This window comes from Uloborus diversus, chromosome 9 (assembly GCF_026930045.1).
Source record: "Uloborus diversus isolate 005 chromosome 9, Udiv.v.3.1, whole genome shotgun sequence".
Lineage (NCBI taxonomy): Eukaryota > Metazoa > Arthropoda > Arachnida > Araneae > Uloboridae > Uloborus > Uloborus diversus.
The window spans coordinates 156,817,554-156,836,377 of record NC_072739.1 but is presented as its reverse complement, the minus strand read 5'-3'; the positions used below and the strand labels follow the sequence as shown (position 1 = coordinate 156,836,377).

General features: G+C 34.9%; 1 protein-coding gene across 1 annotated transcript in view; it reads left to right on the top strand.

The window, feature by feature from the left end:
- Nucleotides 1-18,824, top strand: part of LOC129229580 (Krueppel-like factor 13) — a 53,135-nt gene continuing 34,311 nt past the window's right edge. Inside the window, exon 1 of the mRNA XM_054863916.1 lies at nucleotides 1-568. Coding sequence (XP_054719891.1) covers nucleotides 199-568 — 370 coding nt within the window. The 5' untranslated portion in view covers nucleotides 1-198. The remainder of the gene's footprint in view (nucleotides 569-18,824) is intronic.

The window sequence follows — 18,824 nt, the reverse complement described above, 5'->3', positions numbered from 1 at the left end:
ATTCTTTGTGTGAGTGCTCGCCAGGTAGGAAATGTGTTGCTCTATCGCTTATAAAGAACTTATCTTTGTTGAAATTTCTTAGGTTCTATAAATGAACCAATATTTTGCGCTAGTCACTGGATTTTAAGACTTTTTGCATGCGCTTGGAGCAATTCTACGCCACAAACTGATTGCCGGGAAACGATCCTTTGTTTACTTATGAAAAGCAATATGGATTTATGTTTAATGCAGACAACGGATGCAGCCGATGTAATAGCAGCACAAAGTTTGATCACACTAGCTACAAATCACAGGGAATTAGTTAATCCTACTCTTTTACCTCGATCTACGAGTAACACTTATATGATTGCCCGCATCTTGGCTGATCTCAAGTGTTACAAACAGGATCCTGTGCCGAATATTGATGATGAGATCATGAATGGGCAAGAAACAGCCTCCAAATCGAAGCAAGTGAAACGGGAGTCGTCTTCCCAACAAACCAAAAAAATGCACGAATGTTCTTATGTGGGATGCGACAAAGTTTATGGAAAGAGTTCACACCTCAAGGCTCATCTTCGAACGCATACAGGTTGGAAATTTTTTCAATAAATCTTATTAACTATTTGAAGGAGGATTATTATTGAATCTTCCCTTGTAATGCTTTTTATGTCTGAAATTGGGTCAATAATGTGGTAGGGGCATTCCATGGTATTTTTGCCATTTATGTAGTCTGTAACATGACTTTTTTTTTGCCATGACTTTTTAATTTACCGTTTGATTTGCAAATTATTTTAATTTGAGCTAGTGTGTTGGTAGGAAAAGATCAAAATAAAATAACATGCTAATCAAACAGTAAATTAAAAAGTTATGGCAAAAAGGTCACGTTGCGGACTCTACATAAATGTCAAAAATACCGTGGAATGCCCCGGTAAACAAAACTAATTTTTTTTTGCATTTAGTTTTGTTAGCAATTTTCTGCCTTTTTCTCTTAGCATAGTAAAATGTTTCTTTGAATATACATTATTATTATTACTTGATTATACTAGGGGTGCCCTCGGAAGGAAGGGGGCTTGTCAGGAGCGGATTTACAGTATTCAAGGGGTGGCAGTTGAAAACCGTAAAAGCCATATTCCTCCCCTCAAACCCGTCATGTAGGGGGAGCAGGAAATCAATTGCCCCCCCCCCCCTTTGTCCTGTATTTCAGATACTATATACCTTAAGCACGAACTTATCGCCCCCTTGAGTGTTAAGTCTCCCCTTTCAGGGATATCACCCCCCAGAATTGGAAAACAGTGATCTAAGTCATAGCAAAATGTGTAATCATACCAGTACAGTGTAATCCATGGGAGAAAAAGGTTGGAAGGCACATATAGAAATATAAAAATTATTAAAGTTCAAAAAAGGGGGAAGGGACGCGCATGGGCTCGAACGGGAAAGTGGGTAACGCTATCCATCCTCGACTACACTAACTATCAAAACTTAATTTAAAACAAATTTGTGGAATGTACTTGATTGAAATTAGTAGCGATAGCTAATTTGGTAATTCCTTCAATTCTATATTATTGGTTTTAGAAAATGGCGGTCACATGGAGGGGGCGGTCGCCCAACCGCCCACCAAATAAATCCTCCACTGGGGCTTTTTGGGGAGAGCATTTGATCTCACTGAGGGAGGTGGGGGAGGAGTTGCCCTTGGAAGTGGGATGGGCACCCTAGATTAGGTAATAATGTCTGACTCTCATCACCATTGATTCCGTCTAGCCATCGCCTGGTCCTATGGAAAATATTTGTATACATTGAATTAGTTTGAATTTTGATATTTGGAACTCAAACTATCCTTTTTGCTACATTACGAATTGTGATAGGACTCTACACGTTTGGTTTCTTGTTTCTACTAATGACTCTAATTGCAACCATAATTTGAATTAAAGATTTCAAAATTCAAATGAATGTCAGGGGCTTGATGTTGTGTGCTGGATAGTGTTTTTGCATATATAGGATTGTAAAGTTAAGAAGGCCGTTTATAAATAATTCAATTCGGAAGCACATGGATGCCTGCATTAAGAGCATAGGAAAATTAATTCAAAGGAGGGACGTTATTCAGCGGTCACAAATGAAAACAATAAGCGATTCACCATTGCTCAATAAAAAATTTAGATGATTGACCTCTAAGTTCCTAACATGCCTTATTGCACCTTGGTAGAGAAGTGACACAGCTCAAAAAAACAGCAATGAAGAAAATTAAGGTTTTATGCAATAGTAGTTTTAAGAGATTCAGTCTTGAATATTGAAATACGTGCAAAAAAAAAAAAAGTGGTGTTTACTACTGGTTAGTTTTTGTTGTCTAAATGAATAATGCATCTTTAAAGTTCGAAAATGTTCTACCTAAATTATGAAGTTTTAATGATGTGTCACTATTTGGTTTTTCGTTTTTACGCTACCATGCACCAGTTATAAAATCAAAGTTTGTCATAGTTTCTGTGGTAAGAAAAAGCATTAAATTTAGGTTTTAAATCAATGGTCAATACATTTTCCCCAAATTTTGAGTTGTGTCGCTTTTTGTGCAAAGGTGCATTATGTTATTTCCAGATCCATCAGTTTAGTGCAATGAGTTCCTTGTGGATCCTTAATTGAATCGTAACTGTAATTGAGACTTTTAAGTGTTAAGTTCTTGCTTTATAGACATAGTTGTGCAAGAACTGGCTTGTGACCAGCTAATCTTTTTTTTTTGTTATATAAAAATTAGCAGGCTGGTCGTTTGGGGGTCAATTGCCCCGCCCCTGGGGTTTGAAAAATTAATGTTTTGACACATTAGTGGACATGGTTTTTGTTGTTTTCAGATTACATTTGCACCAAGTATGCATCCTTTGCATCAGTGGTGCATACAGAAGGGGGGGTGGGTCCAAACCCCTCCCGTCATCTGTTTTTTTTTTTTTAATTTTATTGAACATAATCCTCTGAATGTAGCACATAAAATAATTCCAAACAAAGGTTGCAATAATTTCGAATTCAAAAAATGAAGAATTTATTTTTTCTCTTTTTTCCCTCTGCAAATTTGAACTGTATGTGCACATAAATATTTGAACTGTATGTGAACATAAATTGTTCTATTATGATGATTTTGCTTCGCTTTTTTATTTTTAATTATGAGAAAAGTAAATACATTCATTCAGGGCCTGATTATCACACAGGTCGACTAGGCCTGGGGCCCTATATTTCTAAGGGACCCCAAATTATGTAATACCAAATACATTAATAATATCCCATCCCCCATGAGCAAGGGCGCACCCCCTTCCCAAGTACTACAAAGACCCCAAATGTGGGTGTGTCCCCCACCAAAATTTAGTCTTTAAGACCCCTAAAGGAACAGATCTCTCATGGAAAGGACTAGATCCTAGCCCCAAGAATATTTAGTGGCACAGTTGGTGCCCATGTAGAAGTAACAGCCCCCCCCCCCCCCCCCATGAGCCAGGGTGCACCCTTTTGAAGATCGCAAAGACCCTCCAAGGGCAAGAGGTAAGCTCCCTCCCCCCAAAAAGGAGAAAAACATCCCTCAAAATACCTCCCCTCCTAAAAATTTAAGTGCTCCTCTAAAGCGCTGTAACCCCCCCCCCCCCCCCCCCCCCCCCCGCCCCCAGATGGGCACAGAACCCCTGGAAATAGCTTTATAATGTCTTAGAAGGGGTTTAAAAGCTCGAGAGGAGATTCTCTCAAAATAATTACAATACTGCCCATCAAAATTAATTGAAAACTTCAAAACAATTGGGAATGACTTGTTCATTAGAAGACTTTATTTTTATTGTAAAATTTTTGCTGTGAATAATGATTTTCCCAGATCATAACCTTTTGAAATTACTCAGTGAAAGCCCCATTTAGCACCCACTTGGGACGCTGCCTGACCCGTGTTTTCATCACAAGCCAGGGCTAGAAAAGTCTTTAAAATTTTACATGCCCAGTTTTTGTTTTATTGTATAATAATAAAATTATTTGAATTTGTCATATAGCATTAATCAGAGAAAAAAATAATTTAACAGTTTTATATCTGAATCAAGAATTGTTTCACTACAAAACATGAAAAAAGTTTAAATAAATAATAGCAAGTCATTAAAATTCCCAATATCTGATTAAAAATTATAATAAATACATGCCCAGCGAGGCATGTAAGAGCAGTGGCGTACCAAGACAGATGGGGGCCTGGGGCGCTACTCGAAATGGGGGCCTACCTGGTATTAAAACTGAAATTTCTCAAACTATGTGTACGTACCATATATGACAGTAATTATTTTAAGTGGTACATTTTTACATATTTCAGTAGTGTTGGTTTGATTTCGGACACTATTGTAAATACCACAGTAAAACACATGGTTTTAAGTAAAATTAAGTAAATACTATATTTTTAATAAAATTGTGCTTTGTCAGAAAATATCAAAAACAGAAAAAAGTCCTAAAATTATATTGCATCTTGAAAATTTATTGCATCTGAACATCCAAGTACAGTGAACAGAAACGTTTAAGCATTCCAGATTTAATTAATTTTAGGATAATAATTGGCTCTTACAGAAAAAAAAACCCTTTACTATTCCTTTGAGTAAGACACACCAGAGAACTATTTACCTGATAACATCACCTAATCTTAGAGAAAAATATTTTTAAAACATGCTTACCTAAATAAGGATGAAATTCACACGTTCACAGTCTAAATAAAACTTTTCTGCTAGGTCTCACTCACAAAAAAAAAAAAAAAAAAAAACCCGCTCTTTATGTTTTTCAGACAAAAATACTCTGGTGTGACCCTATACTTGCCTGGCGCGTTTGATTGAAGTGGAGAAAACGCTCCGCGCGACTTCGCTGGTAGAATTGAAAATATTTAATGTTCGACAGAAATTAAGACAAAAAAAAGTTTGCGTACACGTGGGTTTAACTAACTAATCCGATTTCTAAAGCGAAGAGCGTAATTTCCCCCGATTATCGGACAAAGCGCTAGGAACTATTTCTTTTGCTTGGCCGCAGCTCATTTCTCCATAGTCAAGTAAGCTTGCAATCCAGTATAGAATGGATGGGAGGATGTATTACGCAGTCAAGGTCAAAAGTCCCGAAAGATTGACCAATTAAACAGTTTTACGCTGGAGAAAGGGGCATAGCCAGTCTTGCATAATATAGACGAACGCGCAAACGGCGTTCGCAGAAAAATTTTTGGCTCTGCAGAAATTTTTTTTCAAATTGCTAACGTTAATTTAAAAAAAAAAAAAATTTCCCTTTTTAAAGGGAATTTTTAAGAAAATCCCAGAGTTTGTTTCTGTAAAAGCCTTTTTCCAAAAGCCTTTTAAAGCACACGTGTAAAAAAAATAATGACTTTGGCAGTTTTCTTCAGTTGGTGAAAAATAAGCAAACTATATGTTATTATAAAAAAAAATAAATGATTTAAAGCACTTTTTTTTGTCTCTTTCTTATTTGAATATAAATTTAATTTTTTATTCAAGGGTGAGTTAGGCAAAATAATTATTTGCAGAAAATTTTTCAGTTAAGATTTGTGTTCGCAGAAAGCTTTTCAATTTATCTAAGTCTGGGCATAGCAAAAAGGAAGTCCTCTTTGCTTGAGTCAGAAGGGGCCGATTTGCTCTTAGAAGTTATATAGCTTCAGGCAGGAGACGAAACTTATTAAAACCACAGAAGTGCAGCTGGTAAAAAGAAAAATTTATCCGACTGATTTTTCCAACGCCACAAAGGATAGACAACTTCTCATTTAGGAATGGATTTTCTTGGTTATATGTTTGAATTTGGTTTCAAAAATAGTGTATGAATTAAGACTAGATCATCGTAGTCTTAATATACAAAACAAAACATAAAACAGATATTTTAGCTGTATTCTGTAATGATCAAAAATTATAAACGTGCATCTGTTATGCATTAGTTTTTTTTTACATAAATTGTTGAAAAAAAATGCATAAAAATTTGCTGAAAGCACTTAACGAAATAAAAGCAAACGATTTTTATAGGTTTGGTATTTTTAAAAATTTGGGGCCCCCATTAAATTCGTGGCCCAAGCGCTCATGTGCCTTTGTACACTAGGAAGGGTCACTGTGAAAAAAAAAGTCATATTTAACAAAATTTATGATATATACTCGCATATATAGGTAACTGATTAATATTTCTAATCATGATGTATATGACAGATCTACTGGAAAAAATAAGATACATTTTCGGGGCCTATGTCAAAGCTGGGCCTGTGAGGCATAATTTGCCCTCTCTTTGTTTAGGCAAGAGTCACCGAGAAAATATTCATTCTACATAAAAAATCAACTTTTTATTTATCTAAACCATGACATAAGGCACGTCTGGCGAAAAAGAAAACGAATTAAAATTTTGGGGCCTATGTCAAAGCAGGGCCTGGGTATCATAAACCCTCCATTGATCCCGAAGAGGAGTCACTGTGAACAAATATTTGGTCTTTAAAAAAATTATGATTTATTAAGCCAACTTGTTTAAGCGTTCAAACCAAGATATGCGACAATGTTGGTGGAAACCAAAAAATGAAATTTGGGGGCCTATGTCAAAGCAGGGCCTGGGGCGGACCGCCCCCTCCGCCCCCCCTTCGGTACGCCACTGTGTAAGAGTAAAAGATTCATGCTCAATCAGAATTTTTTCATGCCTCGGGCATAAATTTTTCGAGATCTGCCACCAACGCATCTAAACAAATTTTCCACACAGAACCGGATAATATAGACAACTCTGGAACGCTGTTTGTTCGCAGAAAATTTTCTAAGTTTGCAGACAATTTTGATATTTTTTAAACAAATTTCTGTTATTACGCTTTTTTGTCAAACGACGAATTTGATCACCAATTGGAGGAAGATTATTTAGATTGTGCTTTAACGAATCCGATCTCCGTAGTGTGTTCAAAAGGATTATTGAATTTCTAAAAAATATAAATATCAGTGCGTTCAAAATGTCCCTAGCGAAAACAAGGGATCTTCGGCAGAAGGCTGCCCATTCGCGCCTTGTGACGTAGGCTCGTGACGTTTCAGAAGAGCGCACTTTTGCGCGTGGATTTTTAAAAATTCATTAAAAATCAACCACGGTGTTTTAAAATTCGGCGATGGTGAATTTTTTAGTTTTGAGGGTCAATTAACAATACCCATAGCCAAAATATGAACATTTAATAGGTTGCAACTTCCCTATTGAAAAAACATGCTGGTTTCCAGACTTGGATAAAATGAAAAGTTTTCTGCGAACACAAATCCTAACTGGAAAATTTTCTGCAAATAATTATTTTGCCTAGCTCACCCTTGTGAATAAAGAATTAAATTTATATTCAAATATGAAAAAGAGAAAAGAAAAAGTGCTTTAAATCATTTTTTTTTACAATAACATATAGTTTTATGCTTATTTATCACTAACAGGAGAAAATTCCCGAAACAATTATTTTTTTCACACATGTGCTTTAAAAGGTTTTCGAAAAAAGGCTTCAAGAGGAATTTAAAAATTTCTCTAAAATTTTTTTTTAAATTAACATTAGCAGTTCAAAAAAATTTCTTCACAACCGAAAAATTTTCTGTGAACGCCATTTAATTCTGAAAAGTTGAAAGTATAAATAAAAAGAACAGTGATAGATAAATTTTAGCATTAAAGACCATTATTCTGCCGTGGGCAAGTAAACAGCAGTAAATAAATTTTCCATTTTTATTTATTTATTTTTTGCCATGTTGCCATCTGTTGTATCACTTTATTCTGCCGTGTAATGCGCAAAAGTCGTATCTGCAGCTATGTTCAAAATGAGAAATTCCTGTTTAAAAAAGTTTTGCGCCTTCATGTACAGTCGAACCTCCATATATCGAACTTCCACACATCAAAATTTTCTATGTATCGAAATCCCAGCAAATTTCTATGTTCATTACATAGAAAAATGGTTTCTATATATCGAAAAAATCTCTATATATCAAAAAAAATTTCGAGACATTCGTAGATTTTTTTTTCGACTTCAGACTGTTTGTCTCATGAAAAATGAAGGTTAAGGGAGAATATTATGTTCACTAAAGGTTTCTACGAAATTCAGTAGGAATCTGGGGTTGAAAGGTGTGTATATAGGTCGTTGTTCCGTTCTGGAGTTCTTAAACTCGCTCAAGTTTATTTCAGATCTAAGTTGTAACTAGTAACACTGTAAAATCCGTTTTCAATTTATCCCTTTTGTCTGTTGGTTGTCATTCCTAGTCTTTTTAGCTTCAGTAAAAATCATTCAAGTTAAGTAGATTGATTTTTTACTTTTCTCTCGATTACATTGTCAAAACAAAACTCCTCTAATGTTGCGGATCAAGTTAATTGCCGAAGAGTGAAGATGTATGACGGCGCAAAAAATGTAATTTCTGTTATTTTTTTAATTACCAACTTTCATTTAATCCGATGCTCGTATAAATTAGAAATTGGGTTTCATACACGAAAATTAGCATTATTTTTAGTATTTTTGTACGATATAATAAGATCGTTTCTATATATCAAAATTTCTATATCGAATTTTTTTCTGGCAATTTGCTGCTTCGATATATGGAGGTCGGACTGTATTTGATTCAGGTGCAACTTTTTCAAAAAAAAAAATTTTTTTAATATTTTCTATTGACAAATGGCCATACATTTTTGTGTTTAAGTGAAATATGTGACAAAGAACCACTTGGTGATCGTAACTCAATGCTGATAAAAAGTACAGGATACGACTTTTGTGCTTAACACATTATAGAAGCTTGTTTCTTTGGTTTCCGCTGAAAAAACCCCCATCTAGATCCAACATTTCCCGACTGTTAGTATTGAATTCAAAACACGCTTCTTCAAATATCTCGAAAACTCATGTCTGCAGGTACTCTGCCCACGGCAGTATGGTTGTGATTGATTAACTCATTATGTTCTACATCCCAATTGGTTGGTGACCAATTTGCTTATCGGTGCATGCAAGGCCGTATCCAGAGGGGGGGCCTGACGCCCCCCCCCCCCCCGAAATGTTTTGTACTGTAAAACAGAAAAAGGTTTTTTTTTTCTTTTTTTTAAATTCCTAATGTCAGAAAAGGAAAATAACATTATTTTTTATTCTTAATTTTGCTACTATTCAAAATTTATAATATTTTGAAGAAATACAGAAAAAGGAGTTCTAGTTCTCATTAGCTGCAAGGCATACTTGAAATTTAGACCTTTAATTAGGACTTCCTGCTCTCTTTCCCAATTCAATTCAGGGCAGTCCAGGGTCAAGGCAGGCCCTTTGTCAGTTCTTGACTTTTGTGCACTTCCTCCTCCAGAGGCGTGCACAGAAATTTTGGGGCTGTCACAAATGCTTTTTTGGGCCCCTTCTATATTGTTTACCCATATTTTCAACCCTAGGTTAAAAAATATTGGGCCCCATTTAAGCTCGGGCCCGTGCCAACAGGTGTCCCTTCTCCCCTCTGTGAACGACCCTGCCCACCTCCCCCTAAAACTCTTATAAAACTTACACTGTACTGATTTCGAGCCGGGAACTCCCCAAAGGCTGGGCCCCTAGTTTCCGATTAGGCGAGTATCTTGTTACCAAGATGTGCCAAATTCAGCTCCTCGATACATCCTGAGTAAAAAATGCAAAAATCACGATTCGCGCGTTTTTGTAGCATAATTTTCAAGATCATTTTTGTGACTGATATGTTTCTTGTCTTGCATTTATTTAATGCCGAATTCAGTATCATGGAAGTTTTTTGTTATTGCTTGTGTTTTTTTTTCTTACTTCTACTGCATACTGTTAATACCTTAAGTATGAGAAAAAAATAACACTTAGTCTACTCTCTTTCATTTTCTGCACTACTTGTGATTGAAAAAAAGTTTGTTTCGAGAAATATTTCGTTGCATTTATTTTTAACTTAAAACGGGTGTGTCTTACAAAGTTATAATCATTTTGTAAGACTGCAATCAACTTCTGAAAAGTGTAAATAAAGAGCTTCAAATAATTTCAACTGTTCGAGAGTCTTTGAAAATTATTTAAGTTTTTGAAATTCCTTGAAAAGTTCTTCAATTTTGTATCTTATCAAGAAAATAAAATATGAATTGTCCAAATGGCCAGAATATTTCTCTTCCGTTCTTATTTTCTGAATGTCTACACCATTTCTTTTAAACTATTTTGTACAATTTTTATACTGTAGGGCATTTAATGAAAAAAAAATGGGGTAGGGGAAGTGATCAAAAACAAACTTCACTAAAAGCGGACGAAGTGCTTCTCTTTTCTCCTCTCTCATTTTTCCACTCTGTCCATTAAGTTCCATCATTTGTCGAGCAAGCAGTTTTTATTTTGTTTGATCTTGATTTGCAAAAGAATGTATAACTTTTAAAAGACTTAGTTTGCCTATTTTTTTTTTTTTTTTTTTTCATATTTTTGTAGTCACAATTACCTAATATAAGGCTTCAAAATACAGCTTTTTTTTTTCGAAAATTTCTCGGGGGGGGGGGGGAATTATGGATGTTCTACATCCGACTTAAAGGGACACTCTCCTTTTATCCTTACCACTACAAGGTGAATAAGAAAAATAATAAGAAATTAAAATAACAACAGTCCAAACAGTGGAATCATTAAAAATCGAGACAAAAAGTCTTCTATGTTAACATTTGTATGCGTTTGGTGTGTCTATATATACTATATGTGTGTGTGTGTTAGGGCAATGTGCTAATCCGGGCCCCTCCCGAAAAAAAATTCTGGATACGGCCTTGGGTGCATGCCTAATTCAAACGAAATAAAAGAAGATAAAGATGTAGTCTGGGGGTTGGGGTCCTCAAACCTCTTGTCCTCCTTCTATGGAGTGCTGTAATTGAACCAGAAGGGGTTTTTTTTAGGGGGAGGGGTGATATTTTTTCTTTGTCAGAAGGGAATTACAAAAAAAAAGTCTTGTTCTAAATATAATTCATACTCAGTTAAAGAGTTGTCATCATTCTAAGAGGTATGTTTAATATCTGCAAGAAATATGCTTGAAGTTTCGGTTAAATTATGTGTGCTGCGCACCTTCTTTTTACTTTCTGGGTGGGAACTTTCATCAAAGACTAGACATTTCTTCTAACCTCTTGTACCTGTTCTATGCAGTTTTTTATACATGAAGGAGATCTATATTTGTTGGTCGAGGTCGATGTATTGTAGTTTGTAATTAAATAATGTATTAAATATGTTCTCAGTCACTTACTGCATCTTGGCTTCCTTGAGAGGTTTTCCACCTTCACCTCAGTCACTTTCTATTCCGGGTTGATGAGTGCTAATAAAACGAAACTGCAGTCCTTGTATGAAGTGACTGAGCTGGCCGTGTATTTTGTGTGTTAAATATGAATTTAAAAATTAAATCTCAAGTATTTTATTTAAATAGACCTAAACGATAGGCCATCAAAGTCTTGTCATCTATGTCGCATGAGATGTTTGAAGAGAAATAGGTTTGAGACAGTTACTGTCAATCCTTTTTGTTAGGCATTAAATGTTTTGCAATTTTTTTTAAAATACAGTAGAACCCCTTAATGAAGGACACTAAGGAGACCAGACATTTTGTCCCTTAAATAGAGGTGTCCCTTACTCGGAGGTGGATGAATTGATGCATGCCGTGTGCTAGTAGTATAATATCACAATAAACATTAACTATTAACATTTATGATTAAATACTGAAAATGTTTCATCCGTGCTAAATAAAATTCACAATTATTCAAATTTCTAAGTTTATAGTATTTTGTTAGTTAAAATTTAATCAACAATTTTGTAGTGGCAAAGTTTTGTAGCACACACAAATAATTTTGAAGTAATTCATTGCATATATTTGCTTTATGTTACAATGCAATACTATGTGAATTATAATTAATGTTCAAATTTTAAGTTTTATATACAAAGCAAATTAGTTCTGTGCACTCTCTGTCTTTTCTGAACCTACTTGAATAAATTGTTAAGAGGGCAAATTATGCATGTTAATTTCAGCAAGTTTTTTTTTTTACAACACATTACTTGTTTCCTTCACATATGTTTATGTCGAACTTACCTCAATTAATTTTTCGAGGAAAAGTGAAACTTGAATTCCAGTAATTCACTTTCTCTTATGCGCTTATAAATTATTTTTTTGCTTTGTGACTGTCCTTTAAACAGTGTCCCTTAATAGGGAAGATGCGACCTATTAAATGTTCATATTTTGACTATTGGATATTGTTAATTGACCCTCAAAACTAAAAACTTCACCATCGCCGAATTTTAAAACACCGTGATTGATTTTTAATGAATTTTTAAAAATCCACGTGCAAAAGTGCGCTCTTCTGAAACGTCACGAGCTTACGTCACAGGGTACTAATGGGAAGCCTACCGCCGAAGATCCCTTGTTTTCGCTAGGAACATTTTGAGCGCGCTGATATTTTTATTTTTTAGAAATTCAATAATTCTTTTGAACACACTATGGAGGCCGGATTCGTTAAAGCACAATCTAAATAATCTTCCTCAAGTAACATCAATGATGATATTCGAATATTTCCGAGAGGGATGAGAGGTTTAATGTTCCAGAAACGCGAGGAGTTAAATGCGATGAGATAAGCCTTTTACGTGTCGTCTTCGAAGTGGAATGCACATCCTTCGGCTTCTCCCGTATCGGAAGAGCGCATGACGTCACTTCCTATGCCATTTGACGTCACAAGTGCTTGAACTTAAAAATTAATTTAAAAAAAACTACTTATCGTATCGCAAATTTTTTTTCACCCACATGTTCATACATGTTACTCTATCATATAAAAATAAAATTGAAAAATCGAAAACTTTCCTATTATAGGTAAATACATGGAAGTCCCTATTCAAAGGGACTGTGGCCAGAAAAAATGTCCCTTAAATAGAGGTGTCCCTTATTCGGAGGTGTCCCTTAATAGAGGTTCTACTGTACTACTTTCAAAAATTCTTCGGCATGTTTTTATTTTTTTTATGTTCACCAATGTTTCATTTTGCTTTATTTTTTCTTGTACCTTCACATTAACTTTTCGCGCAATTGATACTCATACACGATTCCGCCACTGGCGGGGGAAAAAAAATCCCTTGCTTCTGTTGATCAAAAGCAATAGGATACACCGAAAAGCGGTTATCAGAGCGACGGAACAACGTGGCCGTTACGAGGTCAAAGTCGCTTCCTGCTTCACAACTGTCGTACCTTTAAGTTGGGAGACGTTATTAATATTTCACCTGGCGTATATGTTTAAAACAAGAGATAAATTAGGTTCTTTTGACTTGCATGATCGTTTTCCGATCAACAAAATGTGGTTTAAACCAGGGTTGGCAAGTTTTTGCCGGAGTCGGAAAAAACCACGGTTTTTACCGCCCGGCAAAAATTCGTTTTTTCCAGGTTTTGCCAAAGTGGCAAAAATAGATTTTGTGTTAACAACTTACGGACAGTATTTTTTTCCTTTTATATAAAAGTAAAAGCATGAAAAGATTTTGATAAAAGGCTTTGCCATTTTCTGTAGAGTGAGCTAGTATCACTAAAAAGTAGAGTGAATACAGAATGCACATATTGATCAGCTTTTTCTTCTTCTTTTTAAATTCTTCTCTTGGCTATCCATTTTCCCAGTAAGTGAGAAAAAATGCATTATTTCTTTAGTGTGGAAAAGTTAATATTTTTCTATATTCAAGTAAATATTGTTATTAGTTAATCTATTAAAATCTGTTATTAGTTAAATAACTTAAAAATCTTAGTGGGATAAAAAAAAAAGTGATTACTTAAATATATGTGTGTATATATAATTAGAATTCAATTTTTTTTATTAATTTACTAAGCTTAAGTAAACATTCTTTGTTTTGGCATTGAAGGAATTGGCTCATTCTGAAAAAATTGTTTTAGCAAACATTTAAAATCTTAAGTTTTGCAATCCCAACATTTGTTTTTTATTTATTTTTCACCCTATAAATTAGAAGTAACATGGAGAGACATAACTAAAATATTAAAGTGCATTATTTATATTATATTGTCACTATTTCTTGATTAACACTATAATGCTACTTTATTTGCGATTAGGTTTTTGCCGTTTTTTCCCATTTTTGCCGTTTTTTTTCCATTTTTGCCATGGTTTTTTCCACTGTCCCGGCAAAAAACCCAACCCTGGTTTAAACTCTTCCCTTTTTAAAGAGAACGCTTATTTTTATTCAGCACCGCCAAGGGCCGAAAGACCCCAGTCAATTTGTTCCCCCTTCACGGCGGCCCGTCATTTAGACAGTGGGGGGGGGGGGGGGGAGCTTGGATTTTAAAAACTTGAAATTGGGCATTTTTGTACGTATTTTGTAGGGTTTTCCCTATAAAATGTATTATAGGGATCTCTCCCCCCCCCCCCCTCCTCTGGAAAATATTGAAATAACGGGTCTGCCTCCCTTCATAAAACCAGGGCTGCGGAGTCGGAAGGAAAATAGCCGACCCCGACTCCGACTCCGGGGTTTCGAAACACCCGACTCCGACTCCAACTCCGACTCCGGCTTTTTTATTTATTTATTTTTCAATTCAACCCCTATCCCCCTCATGAGAAGGGAGGAAAACCTCTATACAGAGATTGAAATATTAATTTGTTTCTTATGAAATTTAAGCGCTGTATTTTTTTTTGTAAAATTAAGAAGCATACAACGTCAGAAATTGAATTTGAAAATCAAATTGTTCCAATAATTACGATTTTAAAATTGAAATCACATAATCATCCTATTGTTAAAAAAAATTGAAAAGGTTTAACTTGCTCCTCATTAATGTTTAACGAATAGATGTTGATCAAATCGTGTGATTTTCAAAAACGCTTTTTTTGCTAAGTCAAAAAACCTTTCTAGAGCGAGGGCGGTCCGCTCCGGCCGAGATCCATCTGGCGGGTGACACCTCAAGTATATTTCAGAGTTTATAAAAACAATACACATACTTTAATTCTGAAAAAAAAATCCCCAATAAATTTGAAATTATATTTCATCTATAAAATTTCAACGAAAATAAGGCACTATACTTGTATTGAGGGAAAATATGGGGTACATGTACGCTTGGAGAAAATTTTACAGAAAATGCGGCAATATACAGCTTTGTACAAATAGCTTTTCTTTTTCCTATAATTATTCCCTCAATTTTTAATTTTAATTTTGCTGGCTGCTTTAGAATTAATCTTGAAATGAAGATTTTAAAATTAACTGCAATTATTTGAGTGTTTTAACCAAGATATTTGTTCTATTTCATACTTTTGTTGAGAATCAAGCTTGTAGATGTTGTCCTTAAATTGAAAAGACAGATATATTTTATCAAGTCTTTTAGATTTGCGCCTTTGCACGCCAACACTAAGTTGAATTACAGAACACCGTAAGATACCTCTCGAACTACGGGCTCCAACTTGCTCAAGGGGTACATTCCTTTTACAATTTTATAACTGAGGTCGAAGTAAAAAAAATGTTATTATTGTTGTTTTAAAGTGATTTTAAAAAATTTTATTATTGTTGTTTTAAAGTGATTAAAAAAATATAAAATGTTAGGTAAGAAAACCGTGCTCACAGTTGCTATTATTTCAAGAATGTTGAAAAACAAGCAAACTAGGGAACAGCGTAGGTGGCTATTACAGAAAATTCGATGAACAATCAAGCCAGCTGGTTATTAATGACAGTTGTTTTCTTATTAGTAGGCTTTTATACATGTAATCGAATCAACTGGTAGTCAGTTTTTCAAAAAAATGCCAGGAGAGTCAGCGAAAATTAAAGAAAAAAAAGTAGACCGGAGTCGGAGTCGGCATATTTTCTACCGACTCCGACTCCAACTCCTTTACGCCAAAATCAGTCCGACTCCGACTCCGACTCCACAGCCCTGCATAAAACTCATGCTATTCTTATTCCAAGCCGGTCCTCTAGTTTCCGAGTAGGCTGACATGCCTCTCGTCGGCCCTGTTTTTATTGCTCTAAACTATTGTTGAACGCAGGCCCGTGTCCAGATTTTCATAAAGGGAGGGGTTTTGATCTTACCAGTAGGGGGGGGAGAGAATTCAACCCCCTTACAGCTTTTAGTTTTACGACAAATTGCCGCTCCCAGTATGGCGTTTATTCACATGTAAGGACTGCTGCATTCTTGAAGGATACCTCTAGCTGTACAAGTTACCAAAGTATTCCTTCGTTTCACAGATTCGCTTTAATCAAACTTTGCTTGCTTCTTTTTAATTGAATCTGTTTACTATGTAGTATATTGCAATAAGTATTAAAAACTCTTCACAAATTCTTTTATAATGTAGAATGTATATCAGGTTGTTATGTTCTGAAATAATGCTTAATAAACTAAACAAGAAAGAGCTTTTTGCAGATGCAAATTACATATGCATCTTAATAGATGTAACATATTCCAAATTCACCATAAGCTCCTTACAATAAGCAATATTCTTTCTTTGCATTGGTAGATCATTCAGCGGTTCGTCCGCCGTACTTTTTCCGAAATATTACATCAGTTTGTAAGGCTTTAGCAGTTGTAAATCGCAAAAAACTTCAGAGAGAAAATTAAAATAAAATAAAAACGCTGAACGCAAACTTTCTCATTAAAGTAAAATTTAAGTCATATATACATTTTCTTCATTTTGCTTATTTTTTCGCCAAGGGTGGGGTTTAACCCCTAAAACCCTCCCCTTGGACACGGCGCTGAAGTTGAAGTCAAATCAATGCCAAAGAAGTTTTTTCAGGGCACATCCAATACTTAAAGAGATGGGTTTTAAGGGGGGGGGGGGGAGTATATACAAAAGTTTCTATCGGAAAAAATAAGAGCATTTAAAAGTACGTTTTTTTTTTAACTACAATGTAATTTTTATTATTCATTAATACTTTTAAAGATTTTTTTTTAATTATATGCCCAAATGCTACAATTTAAAACTCTATAAAATGAAAGACTTAACTCTGGAACATTAAAGAAAATGTCTGCTTCGTGACTAGCCACTTTCCTTTCGGGTTGTCTTAAAACTGCGCATTTTTTCTTAAGTTATTGTAACTTAATTGCAAGCAACTTACAATTTTCATCTCTGAGAAATTTTATACCATCTTATTATTTTTCATAGTGGTGCCTCTTTAAAATTTGTTTGCTTGTTTTTGTAAACACCATCTGTTTCAAAAGCTTTTCCGGTACCCATGATTTTGTCATTCCGTTTAATGAATAAAGAAACATCTGTTCGTTCACGTTTCTGGGAAGGGGGGAGGGCTTAGATACCACTTGACTCGTTCCGCGACTTTCCTCTCCTCCTCCCTCACACATAATCACTCCCATTCTTCAAAAAAGTTGATATACCTGTTTCTGCAAGTGATAGTTAAAAGGAACAGATTCATCCTGTAAAAAGGACGCTGTCCACCTTTCATTTTCCCTGTTTCTTTAACATTCATTGACAAACAACAAAAGTCTCCAACTGCCCCCTTTGGGGAACAACTCCCCTCACGTTTCGTCTGTTTCGTTTTCTTCCACCCCTGCCTTTTCTGAAAATAGTCGCTTGGGATTTCTAAACACGACAACAGAAGAAGCTGTGTCTCTGACAGGGTGGCCACGCCACAGGGAAACCTGAAGAAACAGGAAAAACACAGGAAATTCAAAAATCAACAAAAAAACAGGGAAAATCCAGGGAATTTCGAAAATTTCCTCAAAAACCTGGAAAATACAGGGAATTTTTTTTTTCCTTCTTAAATTAAAGTTACAAAAATCAATTCCCAAATATATAAATTACCAAAAATTAAATAAATAATAATAATTATAATGAGAATATTAATCAAGTTCAGAAATAAAGTAAAATAAAAAATGGTAATTTTGCTTGAAAGTTTTTTTTTTTTTTTAAAGTAAATATGTATTAAAATATTTATCATAAAAATAGAATCTTGAATTTCATGATAATTTAGAGTGTATGAAATTAGTCGTCAATAATCATTGTTCTGGGTCACTTATATACTTTTAGGTCCATGGCTAAGAGAAGTTTTTTTTTTTTTTGAATAAAAAGTTGAATATATTCAACCACCATGCTATTATTTCAGTTATTATGAATTCTTATTTATTTTCCCTTATTTATTTAGAAATTTGTGTTTCGTATTTTTACCCTGTGGTGAAATTATCAAGATATTAATGTTCTTTTCCAAATAATCAGTGCTCGCTCGTTTGTAATGTTTTATTTTCATACAGGGAAAACACTGGGAATTTTTTTTCCAAAATTGAGTGGCAACCCTGTGATAGTGGTTGGTGCTGATCTAAACGAATGCCATTACTTGTGGGGATGTTAAAAACGGTTCGAAACGTTTTAAAAAATAACTTTAAACACGCAAAAGTTAGTTGTCACGCCTCTGTGTTCTGTAATCGTCATGAACTAGTTACGTTATAATAATACTATAACGAATAAATCAGGAGTGCCCCCTTCAAGTAAGTGCGCACCCCCCTCCCCCATTAAAATCACGAAGATCTCCCCAAAAGCAAGACCCCCCTAAAAAAAGAAAAATCCCCCTCAAAATCCACCCCCTAAAAATTTTAATGGTTCAGTCTGCGCCCTGACCCTCTCTAGGTGGGCACCCCTGAATAAATTATGTATAAGATCACATGGCAAAACGTCATGAGTTGAAGGTGAAATTTTAACCAATCTTATTTTGTGTGCAATTTGCTTATTTGTTGCTTGACTCGTGGATCAGGGCGACAGAACACGCTACACTTTTATCTTAACTATACTGCCGTGTGCAGGTAAACGGCAGTTCTGCAGAAATGAGGTTTCGAGATAATTGAAGAAACGTGTTTTGGATTCAATACTAACAATAGGGAAATGTTGGAATTAGACGTCTTTTTCGCGTCTTTTTTTCAGCGAAAACCAAATAAGCGATCTTTCCAATAAAGATAACGTGCAATAAGTGACAAAAATGC